Source organism: Anopheles marshallii, chromosome X (assembly GCF_943734725.1).
Source record: "Anopheles marshallii chromosome X, idAnoMarsDA_429_01, whole genome shotgun sequence".
In the NCBI taxonomy this organism is placed as follows: Eukaryota; Metazoa; Arthropoda; class Insecta; order Diptera; family Culicidae; genus Anopheles; species Anopheles marshallii.
The window spans coordinates 1901639-1924845 of NC_071325.1; the positions used below are offsets into that span (position 1 = coordinate 1901639).

Sequence of the window (23207 nt, forward strand, 5' to 3'; positions counted from 1 at the left end):
TTTTTTTTACATCTTGTTTGTTTTGTTTTCTGTCTCTCCCTTTTGTTTGCTCCATTTACTTCCACCTGACCGAGTTGTGCGAACGAAATTGTTTTTGTTTTGGTTCCTATATATATTTTTTTTATACTACCATTTGTGTGTAATGAGTTGTATGATTATTCCTGTCAGCAAGACAACTTTAACTAGAAAACGTGCAAAAAAAAAAAACGTTGTAGCTGAGTTTGCGTATGCGCCCACCGTGCGCCCCCTCCTTCGAGCAGAGTTTGTGTGCATGTGTTCATCAGACCGTTCACGGATGAGGAATGTATATAAACATCCAACCTTACGTTTAGCAATACTGAGTTTCGAATGTTTATTGGCAAGTGTTTGTGTGTTCCCGAATGAATAAGAATAATTAAAAACAACAACAACAACAACAACAACAAATTTGCATACAACACACAAACCATTAAACAAAACAAGCTACTCACCCAACCTGACCGGTCAACAAACATCCCCACTGATACAGATGATAAGTTAACTAACCAAATAGAAACATGCTTCATCTATTTTGCTACAAACAAATACCATTACTACCAACAACACTACTATTACTGTTTCTTCTTCAATACTTCTGTTACTACTACCATCTCTGCTTATTCTACTACTACTACTACTACTACTCCAGTTGTCAAACAACACGATCGTGATCGAACAATGGCAAGCGCTAGTGAGCAAAGCATCTGCAAACATGTAAACGACACCCGCTATATTTATAGCGATTATCATCAGAAACAGAACAATTCCACTCAATCTCACACCAAACAACAATCACCACCCGGCTGGAATGAGCTAATACAATGGCGCTCAGCAATGCGCCCGGAACGTATGCAAGCCGCGGTACGCCGCTCGATGAGTGGTGCGTATGTGAAGCAAAAATTGTCATACGAAAGACACGCGCCTACACATACACACATACACCTACACACGCACACACAAACACTTCGCCACACACCGGAAACACATCTCCACAGACCGAACGGGCATGAGTGCAACGGGAACGGACCCCAAAACCCAATCGCTTCTCGCTTTTCTTGCACGAAACGTTCGACCAGACCATCGGCTGGTAGTGGCGCTGCTTTGACGGGACGTGATGGAATGGGAGCTTACTTCGCCGGCAGACCTAGGCAAGTTGGCAGGCTAGTAGCGGCTTACCGAAACACGCTGTAGTGCTACCAGGCTTCAACTAGCGCGACACAGGCCCACACAATCCGTCACACACAACAACATGAACACACACACACGTACAAGGTTTTCTTTGTTTGGGGACAGGGACTCGACTGTCAGAGGCATGGATGCCGAAGGCCGGGGAAATAAAAGGTCCCCGTTTGGCAGGAGAGTAGGAGCAATTGAATAGATCTAGCCATGTGAAGTACACTTAGTAGCTCGAGTGACATTTGACACATGTGTTGCAATAACAATGGCAACAGCGCCCACACCCAACACCTAGAGATGGCAAAAGAAAGCGAAAACAGTTAATTACAACTCAAACATACACACACACACACACAAATACACCACAGCTCGCCCAGAGTTCGGCTGGTTTTGACTAAATTGGGAACAAAAGACAAAGCACACACAAAACAACATGGCGTAGCACACGATACACACCTTGCCGATCGCGCTCTCCTAACACACGGTACAGCAGTGTGATGCAGTGTGCACTTACAGCTATGATCATCACATCACTAACACCATCTACATATACGATGCATCTAACAACAGCCAACACGCTCAACCACCACCAACACAACAGAAAGTAACTCTAACTCTACGATCCTCTACCAAAATACCGCAACCACCACCACTACCACCACCACCGCCACTATTAACCATTGTTAAAGCAATTGCCAAATATGATAACACTAGTCACCGATAACCCACTATGACCGATACACCCGCTGAGTTCCAAGTCAATAAATTTCTCTCTCTGTTTCTCTCTCTCTTTGCCCCCCATCCGCCAACGTGTGATTGAACGCTGCAATGTGCGGCTATTGATTGGATGTGTGTGCGCGCGTGGATGTGTGTTTGCGCTCTTGGGTGAATGGTGGCCTCCGGGGTCGTCCGCCTGACCTGTCTGCAACGACATGGTCGGCATATCTCCCATTCCTTGTATACAAACCCCCCCCCTCTCAAAACTACTCACTTCCTGTCATACCTCACCTTACTCCTTGCTTCCTTTCGAACAACTGCGTCCCATTCCCGTTCCCCGGTATCCGTACACTTCCCTCCTTATGCTGTTATTGTAGGTGGCAAGAACAATCTCGACGATAGTCTGACGCTGCGGATGCACCGCGGCAAAGGTGTTGCCTCGCTGATGGAGTCGACGATACGCGCGCAGAATGCGGTCCGTATGTCGCTGGAAGGTTCCGGCCGGGTACCGCCGCCAACACCGCCACCCCACTCGACGCTGCAACAGCATCATCCACCGCCACAGGTGGACACGCAGAACGGTGGCACCAGTACGGACGGTGGCAGCAGCGGCACCTCTCCGAATCCTCAAATTTCGATCTCACGTGCCTCGAGCGGTAGCGTCGTCGTGTTGCCCTGTCCGCGGTCCACCACCACCACGAACGTGTCCGCGCCCGGCCTGCAGATATCGCTGCACAATCACCACCATCACCACCACCATCATCACCATCACCACAGCTACCATGGGCAGCCGACCGGGACAGGTGCGGCGGCCGCAACTCCCACCTCACAGTCCTCCCAGCAGTCGGCGACCGGTCGGCATCATACGGGCAGCAGTAGGCGCAAGAGCGTATTCAAGGAGGCGCCGGTCGGAGTGTCCCGGGACCTTTCGCCCAACTCGTCCAAAAAACTGGGCAAGAAGCACCTGAAGGTGCAGGTGAAACGCTTCCGCATGGAGACGAAGGCGGCCAAAACGCTCGGCATCATCGTGGGCGGGTTCATCTTCTGCTGGTTGCCCTTCTTCACCATGTACCTGACGCGGGCGTTCTGCGCCGAGTGCATCAACAGCATGCTGTTTTCGGTGCTGTTCTGGCTCGGGTACTGCAACTCCGCCGTCAATCCGTTCATCTACGCCCTGTTCTCGAAAGACTTCCGGCAGGCGTTCAAGCGCATCATACTGCGGTGCCTCTGCTCGAAGCGGCTCAAGCTGAACCTGCTGCTGAAGAAGAACTCGGCGCACAACAACACCACGAACCACTCCTACAGCCCGTCCGCGTTCACGCCGATCGCGTCGACGCCTCGCACCGAGATCGCGGAGAGTGGGGTGGCCGGTGGTGTGTTCAGATGACGCGCCAGTCATCCGTCGGGGACCGCAGCTCCCGGGTCCGGATCCGCCGCTGTTGCTGTCGACGGTCCACAGCAGCAGCAGCAGCTGTTGCTGCAGGTACAGTCGTCGGCGGCAAACAGTGCGAGTGTGGCACCGACCCCGATCATGGTGGAGGGCGCGGACAGTGCGGACGATACACGACTACGGCCTCCGATCCGGGGTGACCAAACGGCAGAAAGTAGCTTCGACGATGATGAAGATGACGACGGAGAGGAGGAGGAGAAGGACCCGGAAATGAACCGGCAAGGCTCGGGCACACGACCACCGGTAGCCATCGTTGAGCACTGTCCAACGCCTAATCGACAACCGTCACAGCACAGCGATGGTGCGGAACGAAGTATTATACTACTGCATGACATCTCGCCGACGGTTCCAATGCGCACCACCAGTCCACACGAGCCGGCTCGAGCGGACCGACGTGACGATGCTTCCTCCATAACGTTCCTGTGAGAAGGGGAAGAACCAACGGAGCACAATCCGATGCGGACCACGGTCCGGATCTTTAGTTTTCCAGACCTCCGCAACTTATCGGCCTGCAGACATCCAACACGTAACACACAGACACACCTACACACGCATAAACATTCACATGTATGCACACTACTCGCCAACTCGTACACGCAGCTGTCACGGAGCCTGTCTGCTGGCAGTTACTACGTTAGTGAGTGCAAAATGTCAATCAGCAAAGCAAAACCACTACATCTACACAGGGTATTAGCACGGTAAGCGCAGACGGCGCACGCGGAACACGCGCTCCATTCGTCGGAACCGTTCGGATCCGAACGGACAATTATGGAGTATTTCTCATCTCCGATCGTTGTGAGTAGACGTTAAGCAGCCCGTTGATGGGGGAGGGGGAGGTGTATTCGATGTAACGGATGGACGGTGGTAAAAAAAAACAGTATTCTTCTTGCTTGTATGTGTGCGCGTTAACACAAACGCTCTCAGTATCCCGGGTACGGGTCTTACGTCTTACGTAACGTCTGACGTCTAACAAGACGCCCACCTACACACCTCCGCCAGTCTGGCTGGGTGACGTAATGAAAATAAAAAAAAAAAAAAACAACAGAATCCATCACGCGCAGGTGAACGACAATGGGATGAAAGCAGCACGCAGCAGCAGCAGCAAAACAATCCTGACAAAGAAATAATAATAACTGTAGCAATGATAATGGATACTAGTAATAACCGTAGCGTACTAATGAGCGTAAGTCCGTAGCCAGTAAGCAGAGTAATAATAATTATTAATAATAAAACAAAACACAATTCTCCATTTGCCATTTTGCGCCGAAAGATGCGTCCTGCTTGCCAACAGACTGGACCCGAAGCCGGTACGGCTTCGGTGACCTGCTTGCTCTTGTGCGCTGTTATGCATTCATTTTCCGTTGGTTTCGGTTCGGTTTTGTTTACCATTCATTTTGCTTTTGATGTGTGCCTTTTCTTGACCGTCACTGTTTGACAGTTTGCTTTAAGGACGTTTGACGCTTACCGTTTGACAGTTTGAGTTTTGACGCTTGACAGTTACTTAATAGTGTGTTTGTTTAGTTTACTGCGGGAATAATGTTTATTTTTCTTTTCCTTACTTTGTCAAACGTTTTGTGAAGTAGTTAAGTAAACGTATGTTGTGACAAGCTGTTTGAAAATGTTAACTTTTGAGCTTAAAGGGAGTAATTATTGTCAACACAAAACGTGACAGAAATGAAAAATCAGGAAATGCTGTGTACTATCACACTCGTTCAAGGTTTCCGAGCGCCTTGTACTGATGTTATTTTGCTCAAACATGAAAGTAACATCGAGACGCGAAATTGTTACGCATTGTTGTTGTATCGATGTCGCAGGGACAATACATTGGCCCGGCAATCTTGTTTAGACTAGCGATAAATGTTGAAGCAGCTGTAATGCATGCATATATTTTGTGTGTGTCTAATGTGGCATTTATTTGACTGGCACCCAGTCAAAACAGCTCCAAGTGTGCCAACTGTTACCGACTGTTATACAATGAATAAATCGCCATTATTGCAACACAACAAACAAACAACCGCTGGTCAACTACCGGCTGGCAAATGGGGGGCCCGGTTTTGGTCTAATTGGAGAAGCTGTCAGATTACCAGCTTCACTGGTGCTGGCGAGAAAGATCGAGAAATCACGTACCAACTCACGGGTGTCAGCCGATGGCGATAAGCGGACATTCAGCGGCGCGGCCACGGATCACGGCACACATACAAAATGGCGCCCGTCGTATGGTGGGTGGCATGATTACGCTTCGTACGCTCCCTTCCCCCCACTATTATTGTGCTGCCACTAGCCAAACAAATCACAACCACAAACTCCTCATTACTTATGCCTTCGTGGCAGCAAAACTGAGTGCTAAACAACAAAAAAAAAACAACAAACAACTGGGGATCGAACCTGTGTCTTCCGACTTCCGGGCAGGCCAGTTGACGCCATCACTGAGATTGGATCTGGATCGGGGAAAAGCGATGACAGACACGCTGCTACGCAAAGCACGTCGCCATCGCAGCGCGAACGGTTGGCGGAGAAAGCGAAAGGTTTTTCCGTCTTCTTTCGCTGCTGCCATACATATGCCTGTCCGTCTGTCCAACCATCGGTGGGTTCTGGCAAGTGCGCAATTTAGTAAAAGCGCCCAATAGAATACAAACAATAAGCTCAAATAAAGACAAAAAAAAACTGACATGGGCTGAAGGAGGATGACCAAAAAAAAAAAGCGGGAGGGAAAAAAAGGAAGGAAAACGGGAAGATAAGCGAAACAGGCAAAACCAGATTTCTTAACACATTTCCTTGCAGAAATAATCTTTTCATAAGGAAAGAAGCACAAACGGCTGGTATAATCCAGAGGCGAAATGAGTAAACATGTGAACGATGAGAATACAGAATACCAAAACGAGAAAAAAGTAAGACGGAGAGAAAAAGAACAACCACTAGAGTTACAAATGGTGGCGCCCCCTAGCGTGAACGCTTAGCATGTCAAGCGACTAGACGAGTCACCCAAAAGACGCGAAAAAGAAAGAGAGAGACAGGGAGAGAAACAGCAAAAAATAAGGAAGAATAATAGAACGGTGTAGTTGTTTACATCAAACAGACAAACAAACTAGTAGACGATGTGACGCACGGGTAAAAAAAACAACAACCTCCCGATACAACCCCGGTACACAACATAATCGCTTTCGCAGACAATCAAAAGAGCTCCCGGACGGCAGGAAAGCCATCAATGTGCGTGTTGCCTTCCCGGTGTGGTGTGCGGTGACAGTTTAGACATTCGACACGCAGGGCGTAGCACCGCAACACCTAGGAATGGACGCCACAAAAACCGTACCAACGACAGCAGAATCAGCAAAACAAACAGAAGCTGCATGCCACTGCCGGGGTGCCAAATGGGCGATGCGGGGAAGGTGATGGGCGCTAGTTGTACGCGCCACGCCGTTTCGCAACCGGTGCTAATTGACATTCCTGTCATTGTGTGTTTGTTTTCGGGGTTTTTTTGGCGCGAAGCAGTACTGTCACCCGCTTGTCAATCACATTCGTTTCGGGTGGTGCGGTGTGCGAGACCGAGATTCCGGGCACGTAACGATTAGGGCTGCATTTAATGGGAGGTTTTATTTTTTCGTCCACGCCAGACGAAGAATTGAAATTAAATGCTACCGTCGCACAACTGAGGATGGTCGTTCGAATTGATGGTGGTTGGATTGATTTTTTTACCATCTTCGTATTACTTTTTTTCTTTGCTGATTTAAGTATTTCGTATAAGAATTTTGGTTTCAATTCTCGTGCAGTATCTACAGCTGCGTCCCACAATGTGGTTTTGTGGCATTTCCGTTCCGTTGCATTATTATGGTCATCCTTCCACCCGGGTCGTTTCATATTTTAAGCGGCCCCTTACCATGTTTGGGGATTATTGAATTTTACGATTTGCGGCCGCCGGGCAGCACCTGGCCTGTGTTAGTAGTACGGGTGTACTAAGACTGATATGCCCATACGCCCACCTCGCAGCGGAGTGTGGGTGCGTGGTGTAAAATTTAATGCGAAAAACTTCGCCCTTGAAAACCGGGAACGGAAAGTTCCTCTGCCAGTAAGTTTCCTCCGTGCGAGGCAGCGAGCGTATTACCTACCGGGCTACTTGATGCAGAACGCTTACCCAGCAAACGCCAGATGATTATGAGTGAGCACTCCAAGGTAGGATTTCGGTAGCTCAACCGGCACTAAGCGCCCAGTACCGTGAGAGATGTAATGCGGGCTTTGGTTTTTTGTTTTTTCATTTTTCTTGGGGCACACCAGAGATATAAATTAAACCGAAACACCCGGTTCAACAGCAATATGGCGCTGGTTTAGTGTGCCCTCTTGGTACTTTTGTTTTAAAGAACAAAATCGTAAAACATTTTCCATCAATCCGCCATAGCGACCACAGCTTTGGCGGGCCATTTGTTTTCTATTTTAAATACTTCCTTAATTCAAAACCTTCCAGACCATTCCAGCTTTGACTTAAAACAGTTTCCCTTAGTAATCTTAATTTGTGAGGTTAAATTGTTCTATTGGTCCTACTAGGCGTTTTACACCAGATGGCGCCAATAGTCCATAACGAAAATTATATCTTCTGTTATTATGTAATTATTTAGATATCCCTTACAAATCTCTTTCGAATGTTACAACCTGGTTTGACAGATGTCTCCTTAAAGCCTAAGCATTCTAACTTAAAGTATGTTCTGCTCCAATGTTTGTAAAAAAATCACCTATTCAAAAAACACGCTTGGCATACGTGCAACGCTGCTGTCCGGGGAGAAAAAAGAACCGAACACAACCATGCCCGCCGTTTTGCATACATTACAGGCGCATATAACCGAGTGACAGCATCGGGCAGCATCAATCGTTCACGCGCCCGAACAGAAAAAGCAAAACCGAAGCGAGCTTTTTCCAACCCTCCCAGCCTCCCTTTTCCCACTTTTGTCTACTTTTTTATTGTCATTTTTTTCAGTTTTTGTCTTTTTGTACCTTCCACAAACACGTGTTGCCAAGCGGCAACGAGTTTTGGAGAATGCAGCTCCATGCACTGCAGTCCAGGTGGGATGTGATGGTGTGGGTGTTTGAGTGCTCAGAGCAGCAGCCGAGCATTATCCTTATTATTTTGCAGTCACGTTAAATCTTCGCTCGTCCGCTTGTCGGATCGAGTAGGGAAGGGGCGTGAGTCGCGCACGTGACAAGCGCCTGCAGCGTAGACAAGACGCACGAATCCCGGTGCGGTTCCTCACACTCGGTAGGGTTGCGCCTGGAGGGTAGGCAATAGTGGGCTGCACTGATATCGAAACCATCGCGAAAGCTTTTCTTGCCCCGTGTTTTTGATTTTCAAGCAACACTCATACTAAACGTTTATTCCAATTTATTTTCCATCCCTTCTCTTCTCTCTGTTCTCTCCCTCTCGCTCTCTCTCTCTCTCACTCTCTAACACATTCCCGTGTGTCCTTTCTTTCCCCTCCCTACTCGTTCCACCGTTCCGTCCTCGGTATTACGGGGGCCCGGTAACGGCCGCCCCGTACATTTCTCACAGGCATGGGCAATCGCTTCGACGACAATCGGCTCACGCTGCGGATACATCGGGGCCGCGGCTCGACCAGCGCACCGTTACACGAATCACCGCACAGCAACGGCAGCACGCACAGTACCACGACCAGCATCGGTAGCGCGTCCCCGGAGCGGCTGTCCCGCTACTCGACCCGGGGCAAACTGGCCACCCACGGGACCGGGTCCCATCCCACCGCCCACCATGAGAAGATTAAGATCTCCGTCTCGTACCCGTCGACGGAGAATGTGGCCCAAAGTTGCCATGCCGAGACGGGCGCGGCATCCACCTCCTCGATGGGTGGAACGGCGGGCTCCACGGCGGGGGCGGCTGGCGGCACGAAGCTGCTGTACGCCGTCCACTACTCGTCAGCGAACGGGCGGGATAGCAATGCGTCCCAGATCTTCCGCCGGTCGTCCAAGGAGCAGCAGATGAGCAGCGTACTTGGCGGCTCGACCCAGTACCTGACCGTGTCCGAACAGCAGCAGCAGCAGCAGCAGCACCGCGAGCGTGGCAGCAGCTTCCTATCGCCCCGTGCCAGCAAGCGGATGGGCAAGCGCAACATCAAGGCGCAGGTGAAGCGCTTCCGGATGGAGACGAAGGCGGCCAAAACGCTCGCCATCATTGTCGGGCTGTTCGTCCTGTGCTGGTTGCCGTTCTTCACCATGTATCTGGTGCGGCCGTTCTGTGACGACTGCATCAACGAGCTGCTGTTCTCGATCGTCTTCTGGATCGGGTACTGCAATTCCGCGATCAATCCGATGATCTATGCGCTCTTCTCCAAGGACTTCCGGTTCGCGTTCAAGCGCATCATCTGCCGCTGCTTCTGCTCGGGCGGCCGGTTCCCCGGTGCGGTCGGTAGCCGCCGCGGCTCGGACATGTCGCAGATGCGCGCCCACGGTGGCCGCACACCGAGCATCTCGCCCAGCGCGGCCGCTCAGTCGCTGTGCGACGATAGCGATCCGGTCGGGGGCGATCTGTCCGACTCCAGATGACGAACGTCGTACGCGCCGAGCATCAGTTCGACGTCCAGCCCCGGCTGCGGGATGCTGCTGCTAGCGAACACCGGCGGTGGGTCGGGAAGTGGTGGTGGGGGAGGGGGCGCAGGCAGTACCGGGGGTAACGTTGGGGAGGGTGGTGGGCATGGTGGGAGAAGTAGCATCAGTAGTGTGGGAACGGTTGTCACCAGCAGCATCGCCAGTGGTACAGCCACCTCCCATACAGTGACAGCGGCCGGGCCGAGCACGTCCGCCACCACCGGCAGCGGCTGCACAGTGCGCACACCGAACGTGTACGACATCTGCCATCCGCTGGTGATGGAAAACCCTGCAGCTGGTGGTGGTAGTGGAATTGGACCGCTACAGGGTCATCCGCTTGCTCCACTACCACCGCTACGGAACCGTCTCGAACCGGACACTTCACGCAGCCTCCGGCGGCTAAACATTTGATCGTTTTGGGACCGCTCCATCTGGCACTTTTGCGACCAGAGCTAGAGCACACACACGCGCACACGCGCCATGGGTGTTGCGAGAACTGCGAATGCAACAGGGAGGGGTGATGAAGGGATGGAGGGGGAGGAGGGGAGTCACCCTGTACATAACGCCATAACGTTCACCTAGCATATCATTCTAATGTCGCATTATCATTAAAAGCCGCCTCGAAACCAAAAGAAAACAAGTACAGTAAAACATTGGGAAGAACCCACCACGCGGACGCGCAGCGCGATTGCATACTATGCAGGCGTAAAAATTGTGCTAGGGTCACATCACATGCTTACGCTTCAACAAATATTTACAACTTTCCCGTAAATATGAATCTCAAACAATGGGAAAAGGGTTAATGAAACGATAGCAAAGAGATTTACTATAAATTGATTAAATTTTGAAGTGCAATAATGATAATTTCATTTTCATAACCTATTCAAATGTATTATATTAGGTATTCATGAGAAAATCACGTTTCTCGGTGGAGTTTATTGGTTGCATCCAATACATTTGTTTAAATTAGGTCAAACTATATAAAGGAAGTTCATATCGTATTACGTTCAATTTTCATAGATGTATTAAATGATAAGCGAAGGGCTGTATTACTTAATGTTTTATGCTCGTAGTGCATGGAGTTTTCTTTATAATTAGTTTAAGGTCATATCTATTATTTTTAATCGGGCATATTTCAATTAATTTGTTTATAATCTGTCAATCAAACACAAATACACTGAAATATACTTCATAAAGATTTGAACCATTTCCAGTATTCATTTAAATAATAAAACCTTTTTCATGTTAAGATAAATATAATCATAAGCAAGTCAACTACAATTTGGCATCGATTTCTTCCGATAAACACTCTCCAAATGACGCCGAGTAGAAAAGGTTCAATACTTAATGGATGATAATTTATTTAAAAAAAAATAATAAAACCAAATAATATCTCTTTATCATAAAAAATGATTTATTTATAATAAAATGAAAACAGATTAATATTTCAAATTTTAGAACAATAACGAATATTCTAAAAATAGCTAAATCAGTAACGGGCAACTCAAACAACGATGCGACCCTGGCCCAATTTATACGCCTAAAACTATGCAACCCCGAATATACATCTACGTAAATAGTGAGCGCTTTTTAGTGTTTTACCCCAACAAAAAAAAACACTTCAATCTGGTATGTGTGTCTGGTAACTTCACTCTGTGTAACTATAAATATGTAGCATAGTGTAAGTGTAAATGTTTATCATATAATACGGGTAAAATGCAAAATAAAGTAAAGTAAAATAACGTAAAACCAAGGTGAAAAACCTTCCAGGCAGAACATCGGATGTGGGCGGCTAACAATGGTAGCGATGTCACTCCAACAAAATGGTACAAGTTGTTTGCATCCTTCTGCTAGTCCTTCTGGTCCTGTCTGGTCTCTTAGCAGCGACTGGAGCAGGGCGGGTTTCGCTGAAGTTGGGTTAGGGGAAGTAAGAAGTTTACCCTTCCGCTTACCGTTGTTCCACCTCGCCTCCTCACCCATTCCCCTTCCTCTCTCTTTCTCTCTAACTTGCTGTTGCTGTCAACTTCTTTACAGCAGGACAGAAATCACAGCACCATTACGGCTAATTAGCAGGACAATGCTTGATAACAACCGGACGGGCGGGAATTGATGTTGCCGAGACGAGCAGCGATCCGCCGTACCGATTCTAGTTTCTGTCGATGTACGTGCGTGTATGTGTACTCTCGGTGCAAAGTAAACTGCGTCCCTCCCTCCCCACCTCCCCGGTCCGGGTGATAGTGTGCCTGGAATCGGTTAAGAACATGGAAAATGGGGCAGAGTGGCAACATCACGCAAAACAACACCATCATTAGGAGGTCGTTCCATCCCTCGACACAGGAAAGGGGCGGGAGGAGGGATGAAATACAATGAAAACAATAATTTTCAAACATCACTCACTCCAGCCCGCATGCAGGCATGGCTTGCGAGAGTAAATCCATGAATGCAACCAGTAAGGGAGGTTTTAATAAGTCATCCCATCTCCCCACCACCCCTAACTTCGCACCCATTAACAAAGCCGCCTGTTGTCGTGCTAGGGGTTAGACAAACAGACAAACATTTTACAGCCACGAGTGAAGAAGCGTTTTGTTTGCGTGGCCCCGTTTGCAACGGAAAAGTTTCTGCGAGCCCGAAAGCGCTAGCAAACAGGAGACCGCACCCGGCGCTTGCTGATTCCCGTCTTGGTGCTGCGGTGCTTGTGTTTGTTAACGAAAATCCGTTCCTCGCTTTGCGCCAAACGCAGCATGCGTTACAATATATTACAATCAAAACAACAGGAAAAAAAACACACATATTTAATACAGTTGTGTGAGGGGGGTGATGGTGATGGAGTGAGGGGATGATTTTCCCGCGTTTTCCTTCCGGTTTCAACCAACTCCGAAAAGACTTAAAGCCGTTAAATCACACAGTAGCCACAAACACACACACACACACATGATTGCCATTTGCATGTGTTTGGGGTGTATTCTTCTTCTTCGTTTCCTTTTTCCGCTTTTCCGACTGGATAAGCTCACTGCAAGCTTGCGGCCCATCTATGGCAGCAGTTAAGCGCCTGTAAGATAGACTATCCGCAGTGCATAGCGAAGGTTTCAACCCCTACGTGCTCGAAACGCTTCACGTGTGCGTTACTGAACCTTGGTCAGTGTGCGTTGTACACAAAGGCACCAGAACAAAGGGCATCGTTGTGAGGGAGAGCTAATAAACAAAAAAGTATGACAAAAAAGTGAAAACAAAACATTTACTATTGAACAAACAAAATCACTGGTAAACTAACTCTCGTTCTTCTTATTACAAAACAAAATCTTTTATACGAATCCTTAAGGTATATATACACAACACAACCGACACCGTCAAACGCAACCCAAATCGCAAAAAAACGAGTACAATATGCGCCTACTAATTGTTGTTTCTTGTTGTCTAGTTGATCTTCTTGTCGTACATGCATGAAATGCATCCTAACGAGCAGCTCCACTCGAGAAAAAAAACCAAGGTGGCTGGTCCAAAAAGCAACAAAAGAATGAAACAGGACAAAAAATATACAAAATGGAAGAAACCCGTCAGAGATGCTGGCAGTGCAGCACTGTTCTTCAGCACGCAAAGCAAAAAGAAATGATGAAGAAAAACCAAATGATGATGAGTGGAGGATAAAATAAACTTAAAATAGCATTAACGCCATAAACAAGCTGCTGCACCGAACGCGCGAAGTGGTTTTATTTATGGCAAAACATTTATTATCGTTACGCACGCTCGTTGCGGTGCGCGACGAGAGTGAGAGAGAGAGAATGAGAGCAAAAATGCTTCCTGACTAGTGAGAGAGTGAGAGGTTAGGAAATAGCAAAAACGCGCTGGGATATCCCGGGACGATGAAGATATCTGTTTCACTGTTACGTCTGTGTTATGTTTTGTAGGTGTGTATGTTGCAACGTGGGACGATTGATACACGCACGCACGACACACACACACGCGCTAAAACCGATTTACGCACAGCAAAACACACGCACACGTGCTGATCTTGTGCAAACGTGCGTGCGTGGAAAACACCTGTTAAACAACTGTAAATGTAGCACAAAAGTTCTAATCCAAACAACAGAAAACGTACACTCACCCGAGGCGAACACCGATCGTGGAAGCTTCACCAATACCTGTATGCGTTATACATGTAGGGAAAAGAGAGATAGATGTACATTAACTGCTTAAAAGAATAGAATTTACTTACAACATAATGTGAATATAACATAGAGTGGCAAAGTGAAGTGGGTAAAATGTAGACAAGAGAATACTGAAGAAAACAACAAGTAAACAATGGAGATGAGAACAGCTAAACAATACAAAACAAAGCAAAAAAGAGAAACACAAACTTGCTGCAATGTTTTAAAGTTACACTGAAAAAAGAAACTAAAACCAGAAGAAAAGAGACGAACACAAAGCATACAAAACAAGGCAAAAATCTTTAATACAAAGTGACAAACAGCATCAGTGAAAACCGTTAGAGATGGTAACAAAAAGACATAATCATAACGATGCATACGTATTTTTTCGCCCCCATATTCCAATAGCTCGTTCCTTGAGTCCGGGAATGAGAGAGCACTACAGACTAATCAATTGTATGAGATAGCTATCAAAATAGATCTAAACGTCCATAATTCTTACTCTTTATCTGTTTTCGTTTGTTCTCCTCTCTCCACTGTTCCACGCCATATAGTGTTCCGTTTTTATTTTAAATCCTCATGTAAGTGTGATCATTGATCCATTCCCAGTTTCTCCATGTACTATTTTCCCTTTATTTTCCCAAAAAGGATAATGTTGGCAGGGCTAAAGTGTGACGCACGGAAACACAAAAAAGGAAAGAAGACGGAAAGAACTAGCAAACTAACAACAGAACTCAAAAAATACAATCACAAAAAGCAAAAGTAAGTGTAGAAAGGAAGAGGAAAATGGTAAAGTAAGAAAAGATTAAAAAGAACATATAAAATGTTACGGCCGAAACAAAATGAAGAGCAATAGTAAAAGAGAAAAAAAGGAAAACAAACTAGCATCACACACAATCAGACGCAAACGAAAACAAACAGACAAACAAATTGTGCATTGTAACCAGAGAAAGAGAGAGGTAAGAAAACGTAAAAGAGAAAGTAAATGGAGTGGGAAATGAACACGATGATCAACATTCCAAATAAACCACAGACAAATAGATTCAATTTGTTCAAACATATACATATAAAAAAAACATCCTGGGTGTGTTTTTATTAAAAATTCTGTTGTTTTTTTTTTTCGCCTGCTTTCTTACAAAAATCCCTCCGCCAACCTGCTTCTAAGCTATTTTCATATACATATTATCAAAACAAACCCAGCAAAAAAGGGGTTTTGTGTTTATTGCTTACTCACTAACACAACGCATAACAATAGCGTTGAGTATTTAAGGGTTTCGGATTAGCGTAGCGTCGACGCGTTTCCTGTGCCTTTCCATCAACGCCGCCTGAGTTCAAGCTCAATTCATGCAAAGTACAAGCTCGCCTGTTCTATTATCAGCTAGTTTCGTTCCGCGCAATCTTGATCTGTTTGGTTCGTTTCATTCTTTTTAATTTAAGCGACAAAACGAGAAAGAAAGTGTCTTATCTGTATTCCTTTCGCTGTTTCGCCCGTCGACTCTGCTCTAATGAATCATGTGCCAGAAACGTGTGTTATTTTCGAGTAGTTTTGTCATGGTGAGTAAAACAAAAACAAACAAACAGACCACACCGCAACAACAGCAAAAAACGGCTTCAAAAAGGGTACGTGGAACGCCAGTCAGAACACGCTGGACGTTCCTTTCACCACGCTGATAGCGTTTACAGTTGATTCTTCGAGTTTGGAAACATCGAAACACAAGATGGATGTATAATCAGTCTTTTCTTCCCTTCATTTCCCCCATGTTTTGTCTTCCACATTGGGGAGCTTTAACATTTGAAGTTCTTCAAACCAGTTCCGGTCCTGTAACTACCTGATCCGTGTGGTTCTCGCTGTGCTTGAACATCTCCGGCACGTTTGTATCCGGGGGTGAGGTTGTGGTGGAGCATGGCCAACAGCTGGATGCGGCGGGTGAGTCCGAACCGGAGGAGCATACCGAGGAAGTCATCGAGCTCGTGCCAATACCTGGCAACGCCTTGTGTGCGTAGTCATCCTGACCGGGCAGACAGAGCAGTACCAGACCGGCGGCCGACAGGGCGATCAGCGCTATGTTCCAGAGCACCCAGCCAAGCCCGATCGTGCTCAGCAGGACGGGAAGAAGCCGCACGGCGAGATACACCGAACCCCAGCAGATGGCGGTAGCGAGAGTTCGCAAAGCGAACAGATTCTCATCCGTCGCCTCCGCTGCGAGCAACGTCCCGGGCAATCGGTGGAACCCGAACGCGTATGCTGCGTAGATGAGCGCAAAACAGTACAGTGGCCACTCGGTGCTCGTCTCGGTCAGATCGAGGTTGCGTGTGCGTCGCTCGTGGCAGTGCCAACCTAGGGCGAGTGACCCCGCTGCGATCAACAGCGCGCTGAGCACCAGCAACGGACGCTGTTGAAGCTGACTGCGGTTGAGGTAGTGACTGAGCGCTGCTGTTGCGGTGAAGATAGCTACCACCATGGCGGACACCTGTTCCGGTGACTGCTGCTGGCCGGCTAGTTCGAGCAGATCCGTCAGATAGAACAGCATCGGCAGTGCACCGACGAACGCTTGGAATGCGAACAGTGCGAGCAGTGGCAGCAGCAATGTGAGGTTCGTCTGATGCTTTATCGATTCGAGCAGTCCCGGGCCGGGTTGCTGCCAGCGTGCGAAACATTCCTGCAGACCGGGGTGTACGGTGGGCTCATGGGTGCGTTGCAAGATGGCAGCGGCCTGCGACACACGTCCAGTCACACAGAGGAACCGTGCAGATTCGGGCAGGAACAGCAATCCCACGAAGGCGAGTCCGGGCAGTGCACCCCAACGAAGGGCGTTCCACAGCGGATCCGCCGGCTGTGGGAGTAGCTCTGAAAGGCGTAACAGAGCGCAATTTAAAAGAGGCGCTTAAAAGAGCAACCTGGTCACTTACCAGCAGCGAAGCGAAGTAAAACACCCAACGGTAGGGCAGCCGCCAGAATCTCATCCAGTGGAGGTCGGTTCTGCGTATTAAGACGAGTCGCACCACCGAACTCGTCGACGTACGACGGTACGAGCGTGAACGCAATGCCTGCAGATATCCCGGCCAGGATGCGGGCCGCACTAGCACTCCAGTAGGTAAAACCGTATGCCTCCAGCGCGCTCGACCCGATCGCCAACAGGGACGCCGTTAGCAGGAAGGCTTTCGTGCCGATCCAGCGGTAACAGCGATGGACAACGCAGGCCGTCACGGTGATAACGATGGCTGGTGTGGCGGCTAGCGAGATGCTCCAGTTGTCTAGCAATGGTAGCGGAACGTGTTCCGAAGAAGATGAGACGGAGCGACGGAAGGTTCCACTGCTCCAGCCCACCATTGTGCCAGCCGTGACGTAGGTGAGAGCGGCTGCGGAAGAACACTTGCTATTAGTAAATTCGCCGTGAGGTCCACCAACTACAAACCGCCATTTTCAATTATATTCTTCAAATAATCTGATCTCGTGACGTTCTCTGCATATACATTTTAAATAACTCTAACTCATTACAGTTTTATGTTCAATAAATACCCCAATTCTACCTACAGCAGCGAAAGAAGTCACTCATGAAACCTTGAGGTAGATACCTTGACCAATGACCAGGATGTACTTTATCAGCATGATGACGCGTCCTATTGCGCTTCAAAAAATGGCACAATAAAATTTTGATACCCGGAACTGGTGTAATCTTGACCCAGAATACTACTTCTAAGACTCAGTATGGATGTCGTCCGAGTCTCAGAAATTCAATATTCAACAACCTCGAAAGATTTTGCTAGAGATATATCCGACATTTTGCTCTGTTGCCATTTTTCCCCGAAATGTAATCCATATGCGTCTGGTCTGTATTCAACACTGAAGGTATATCATGTTCACCCAACTGCAGAAAAAAATCATTCTTGAGGTTTGCTTTATCCAAAGTTAGGCCGTAAGATGCTAAAGCTTTTTGGCTGTTTGTTTTATCACGCCAACGGCGCTGTTATACCAATGGACTTTTCACTTGTTGCAAAAAAATGGCTATCCTTCCGACTGACGGGAAGTTAGGAACAAGTTAAGAATGGAACAAGATTGCCAGCAGGCAACTACGAGTATCCACGTGGGAGGGAAAAAACAAACCAACCACCTCTTCAACGCATTCGTACCTTCAGATCCGCATTCGTTCCAAACATTGGCCTCAGTGTGCGTAAATGAGGAACAAAATCGAGAAGAATTTGCGGTGCGGTTGTTGAATTCTTGAACAATTTGTAGCAAAAGAAAAGTGAGACACTTACCGACCAAGGTGTATAGAATGGATGTCCATTTTTCGTCCAGCAGTGGTGTGCGCATTTTCTCTGCGTGATTGCTATCGAGGCTACTGTTACTGCTGCTTCTACTGCTGCTTTGATTGCTGATGATGTTGCGGGAGGAGTTCTGAGGCTGTACCTTACCAAACTCTCGTGCCATTACGCTAGCGCCAATTGCTTACACACCCACCACCTCAAGAATGCTCTCAAGAATGCGTTTTAGTAACTATAAACACTTTTAAGTAAAAAATCTCAAATTTCTCACACACGGTCCGTTCAACAAATGCTCTTCCGTACACTGGAGATCTCACAGAAAGCTTCACTCGGTAAAGAATGCTTTGCGACTTACACGTCCAGAGCTGAACGTCGCAGGTACTGGACTGAGCAGTGGTTCGCTCGGAGTAAGAATGCCGCCCGAATCACGGTACCGGCTATCGCAGGATGGCCGTCTTCCTCTTCTCACCAACACCGTCCCGAGAACCACCATCTCACCGACTGGAAATGAAAAGAGGACGGTCGAAAAATCAGCCTCACTCACAGATAACCGTTCGCTTCTCAGCCAGACGCCGACAACGTGAATTTTTAAACGGTTTGTTCTATTGCATGGTGCGTTTTTTTTGTTATTTGGGGTAACGATGGTGATAAGCGCCTACAAGCCACATACACATACAACCGGTGCGATTACGCGGAGACGCCACCCTGGCGCTATCTGACTGTGTTCTCGGATCTGCCATCACGCGTTCTGCTGCTGTATCTCTGCACACGAGCAAAGGGCGACCGGGACTGACAGCTGTCAATAATAAATTATTTAGTTGAATTATGCAGTTTGAAGCACGGCCGGTTGTGATAACACACGAAAATATCTCGCTGTCGCAACGCGACCCACATGCACCGACGCGTGTGTGTGTGTATATAGAAAAGGAAATGCGAACGAGAACACCGGCAATACACCGATACACCGAAATCGGTTCTCAAAATCCGACCTTATCGTGTTACGCTAGTGGTCGAGTGTCGAACAGCGAGATGTAAAAAAAGAAGAAAGCGTCCTAATGTAACCCATTCCTTTCACACTGCAGTACCGGTTAACGGCCGGCACCACTACCACGTACCCAACACAGGCACAGACTCTTGGCAGCTAATCTGCAGTGATTAGCATTCTAGCGTGGCGGCTCGAGAACAGTGCTGACAGTGGCCGAGTTCCTTGCTTATCTCGCCGGATGGAAAGGAACGCCACGGTATTGGGGGAAGATTTCTGTGTGCAAGCGTGACGTAGGAGCGTGTGGGCGGCGGTAGTGATCAAGGGGGCCCGGGTTTTACATCGTACGATGTTTTGGCCAATCCGTGACTGCCGACTGATCGCCGACCTTCGGAGAAATATAGTAAAAAGCGAACACGCACACTATCGAACAAAGCCACCATTTCCGTCGTGTTCCTTTCACAACATAACAAACATCATAATAATAGTTTTGCATGATGGCGGCATCTTTGCGTTGTGTGCAAAGGTTGGGCCGAGGCAAAAAAACACACACCAAACGGTCAGAACACGCGATCAGAATGAGGATTCATCCGAGTGGCTGTGGCGTGATTAGGTTTGTATTGCTTGTTTTTTTCCTTTTCTTGTTTTTTCGTGTGCCTTGTTGTCGCTTTCCGGCAAGGCGCACTTCTAAAAGGTTCGTACCGATGCCGGTGTTTATCCGCCAATCCCACTCGTGTTTACCATTCGATCGGTTCGGTTGAGGTGGGCTGGTGCACCCGATAAGGTTAGACGAGCGATAAAAATTGATTGTTTGACAACTTGGACATGGTGTGCCGTTCTACTGCACACGGGATCGGGAGCAGTCCGTGGAGAACCGAAACGAACAGGTTTGAAATGTTATACTTTATTCGGTCTCAAGTGTGGTGCAGTGCGAGAAGAATCTCAAGTGTTCCTGTTTTGGAACACCTCGCACTGCACAGGAACAAGGAGCCGTTCTGTTTCTTGGATGTTCAAATTGGGTTTTCCAGATTGGGAATTCGTTTAGGAATCGTTTAAGATATTCAAATAGTTTGACAGTTTACCACTGTAGTGTGTTTAGGACGTCAATCGATAAAAGACTTGGAACTGGGCTGGGGCCTCATATTAGAACCATTATGATTGCATACTTTCAGGCGTTTGAAAGCCAAACATAAAGTCCAAGAGAATACTATTCCTGACTCTACAAGGCATGAGGCAAAACATAAGGCAATAAATATACAAAGTTAATACATTCATGATGAGAAACCGGTCAATATATGCCGCAGGGTCTTCCTAACCTATGCGGAACCCGCATCAGTTCCTGCATCACCGCATGAAAAAGAGTTAGATCAGCATAAACTCCAGCAGATTTCTTATGAATTGATTTCGTTTTGCAAAACAGAGCACTGAACGCACCGCATCGCGCGTTATGACGCTCTGCATATGACGATTCCCGAGACTTGACGCAACAGTACAGGATCTTTGGTTTGATTACGGACAACATGTGCCTTTTTGGAGCAGAAATGAGCTTTTAAAAAGACTGCCCACTCTGTACAAGGTAGTTCAATACCGCAAGTAACTACTCTCGAAACTGGAGTTGCATCTCCTGCTTCTCTTTTTCGCCGAGATCGAAGCAATGTAAAGGTTTTGTAAAGAACTTCTAATCACTGTAATGAATCAGTAGGTCAGATGGAACAAATCCGCCCGGAGCTCATATGACCCATCGAAAGACACCAACTCCACATCATTACTGCACGAAGTTATCCCCCGCAGGGTACATTTTCCAGTCCATTTCCATTTTTGCCCAGGTGGAGTCGTGCGATCCGGTGTTGAAATGGCACTCGGTGTGTAGGGACACTTTACATCCATGCCAAACGGTGCCCAGGTTTGCTGTGTACTGTTTTTTTTACTCCCCCCGCTCGATGACAGTGATTATACCGATCAATCCATCCAGCTGTCAGTCTTCATACGAAAGCAACACCTGCCGCTGGAACGATGCGTCCGAGCTCGGTGTGCTCGTGTGCATGTGTCGCTTAATGGCGCCGAAACAATGGCGTCCAGAGCGGGGCCGAACGATTAGTTGCGTTGGTGCTGACGCCGGCACCGTCGGCATGGAACCGGAAGCACCCGGTGCACCAGTAAACCGTTTAGGGTCCGGACCGGGTTGCGGGGCAGCAAACGGCAAGTATGCAAGTAATTTGTCCTGCTGCACACTGACGTGGCTGTCGCGTGTTAGTTTCCCCCCGGCGGGGGTTGTATTGCAATGTGCGACGAGACGAGGCAACGCTTCACGCTGTTGAATTGCGTTTAGCTGCAAGCGAGCGAGCAGAAATCTATTTTTAACCAACAACAGCTCGGACAGCTACGAGGTGCGCACGTGTGTGTGGAGGGGGGTTTGATTAGATTGTGAGGCTCTCTATCGGGCAGTGCCGGTAAAGTGGATGCAACGATGAAATGGTCACGCGTCCGGTCTCCTTCTCTCACACACACACACACTCACTCGCACCCGATGTGCATACAAAACCGATTGGCTGCTGCGAGAGCTTTCGTCGACGCAAGCCCCCATTTCACTGCTCGTAAACGCTTAATGCGCCTGGTAGGGTAGGCAACACGCATCACACATCTTAACTGACAGCATTACGAACGCGCTCACAAAAGCAGTACGAACGATTGGCAAAATTGAGTTTACCATACCGTCCCACCGTCCCACCTCCGACAGCACCACCCACCCTCTCGCAACCCAGTGTTCCCGGGTGCAGCAGCACAACACGAGCACGGTAACGCCAACCAAGCGGCACTCACCAGGGATGCTCGACTCGAGGCGTACCATTCTTCCGCACGCTGACGGTGACGGTTTTGAGCCATGATTAAGAGCTCGTTCCGGTCGATCCGGGCCGACCATCTGACCGTCGAACAATGAGGAAACGCCTCGGACGCCGCACCGTATCTTGGACCGGTCGTACCGGGTCCCCGGGTCCCGTATCTCTGTCAGTGTCATCGGCAAACGGAAACCGATTAAAGCCGCAAAGCCAACCCCATTGTTGGTGCGTCGGTGCCCGCACACCAAAATTAGCTCGCCAGAGCCATGTTTCGGACATTGTTCCTACCGTGCGGTTGTGATATGCGAAACCGGGCTCATGGGACACGGTTTGCCGGCCTTGTCAGCATTATCAGGCGGGGCGGGGAGTTGGTCGCCCCGAGAGTTGGACAATTTATTAGAATGCTATCGAATTTCACTTTTCTCTGGCTTGTGTGTGTGGGAGGGGGGGTGGTGGGTGGTTTTCCCTGTCTGTCCCACCCAGAAGTTACAGTGGAGGAGAGGGCGACGAGGGCCTTCCTGTGTACGAGCAGCACGATATCTGTCGGGTGTCTCATGCGGAAGAAGAAGTTATGTCAACTCCAGACAATTCTTGTCTCGCTGCAGGACTCGGAAAATGTGATGGAGAAGGGGGAGCGTTGTCGTCCTTGTCGCACACGTACGCCCGGAAGCGAGTTCGGCAGAACGATATGAACCTCAACAAGCAACACCCGGTCAGAATATGGAAGACTTCAGTGCTACCTACGCCTGCTTACAGCGGGCTGATTTTGTTGGGTATTTGAAGTAAATAAATTGAACTTCAAGTTGCTTTTTCCGCTCCCGACTAAAGTGTCCTGGACGGCGGGCGGATCCTCAGAGAATTCACCAGAATTATGTCATAAGTGCTCAGGGTGACCGAAAGATGCTTCCCAAGCGTTGTAAAATCTCTGTCCAAAAACTTACTGCCCAAGCAGCACGTGGAGGAAATGAAACTATATCCTGCCTTCCCCAAAAAAAAAAAAAACGTTTGCCGCCCGCCTTGGTACACAGCACACC

At 48.2% G+C, this 23207-nt stretch overlaps 2 protein-coding genes across 7 annotated transcripts in view; one reads left to right on the forward strand and one right to left on the reverse strand.

Annotated features, from left to right (window-relative positions):
- The window catches only part of LOC128711877 (octopamine receptor Oamb), a 35793-nt gene extending 25892 nt beyond the window's left edge, over positions 1–9901 (forward strand). For 2 of the 6 annotated variants that reach the window (XM_053806767.1, XM_053806790.1), the window contains exons 4-5: positions 7445–7453; positions 8895–9901. In XM_053806767.1, the coding sequence (XP_053662742.1) occupies positions 7445–7453; positions 8895–9901 (1016 nt within the window). Of the gene's footprint in view, positions 1–874; positions 880–7444; positions 7454–8894 lie in introns of all 6 variants that reach the window. The other 4 variants (XM_053806774.1, XM_053806805.1, XM_053806797.1 and 1 more) reach the window with 2 other exon arrangements.
- Positions 9902–15890: 5989 nt separating this feature from the next.
- LOC128711744 (glucose transport protein-like) lies at positions 15891–18520 on the reverse strand. Its single transcript, XM_053806633.1, has 3 exons — positions 18349–18520; positions 16999–17448; positions 15891–16936 (listed from the first exon to the last, which is right to left on the reverse strand). Exons 1-3 carry the CDS (start codon positions 18518–18520, stop codon positions 15891–15893), a joined length of 1668 nt encoding a protein of 555 aa, XP_053662608.1.
- Between the last annotated feature and the right edge of the window lie 4687 nt (positions 18521–23207).

Bases quoted from the DNA above. Each gene is read 5' to 3' on its own strand.
- LOC128711744 (XM_053806633.1), bottom strand. From the start codon at position 18,520: ATGGCACGAGAGTTTGGTAAGGTACAGCCTCAGAACTCCTCCCGCAAC. The intron at 17,449-18,348 runs GTAAGTGTCTCA...GTTCTTCCGCAG, and splicing joins CATTCTATACACCTTGGTCG to CCGCTCTCACCTACGTCACG. The intron at 16,937-16,998 runs GTAAGTGACCAG...TACGCCTTTCAG, and splicing joins TTTACTTCGCTTCGCTGCTG to AGCTACTCCCACAGCCGGCG.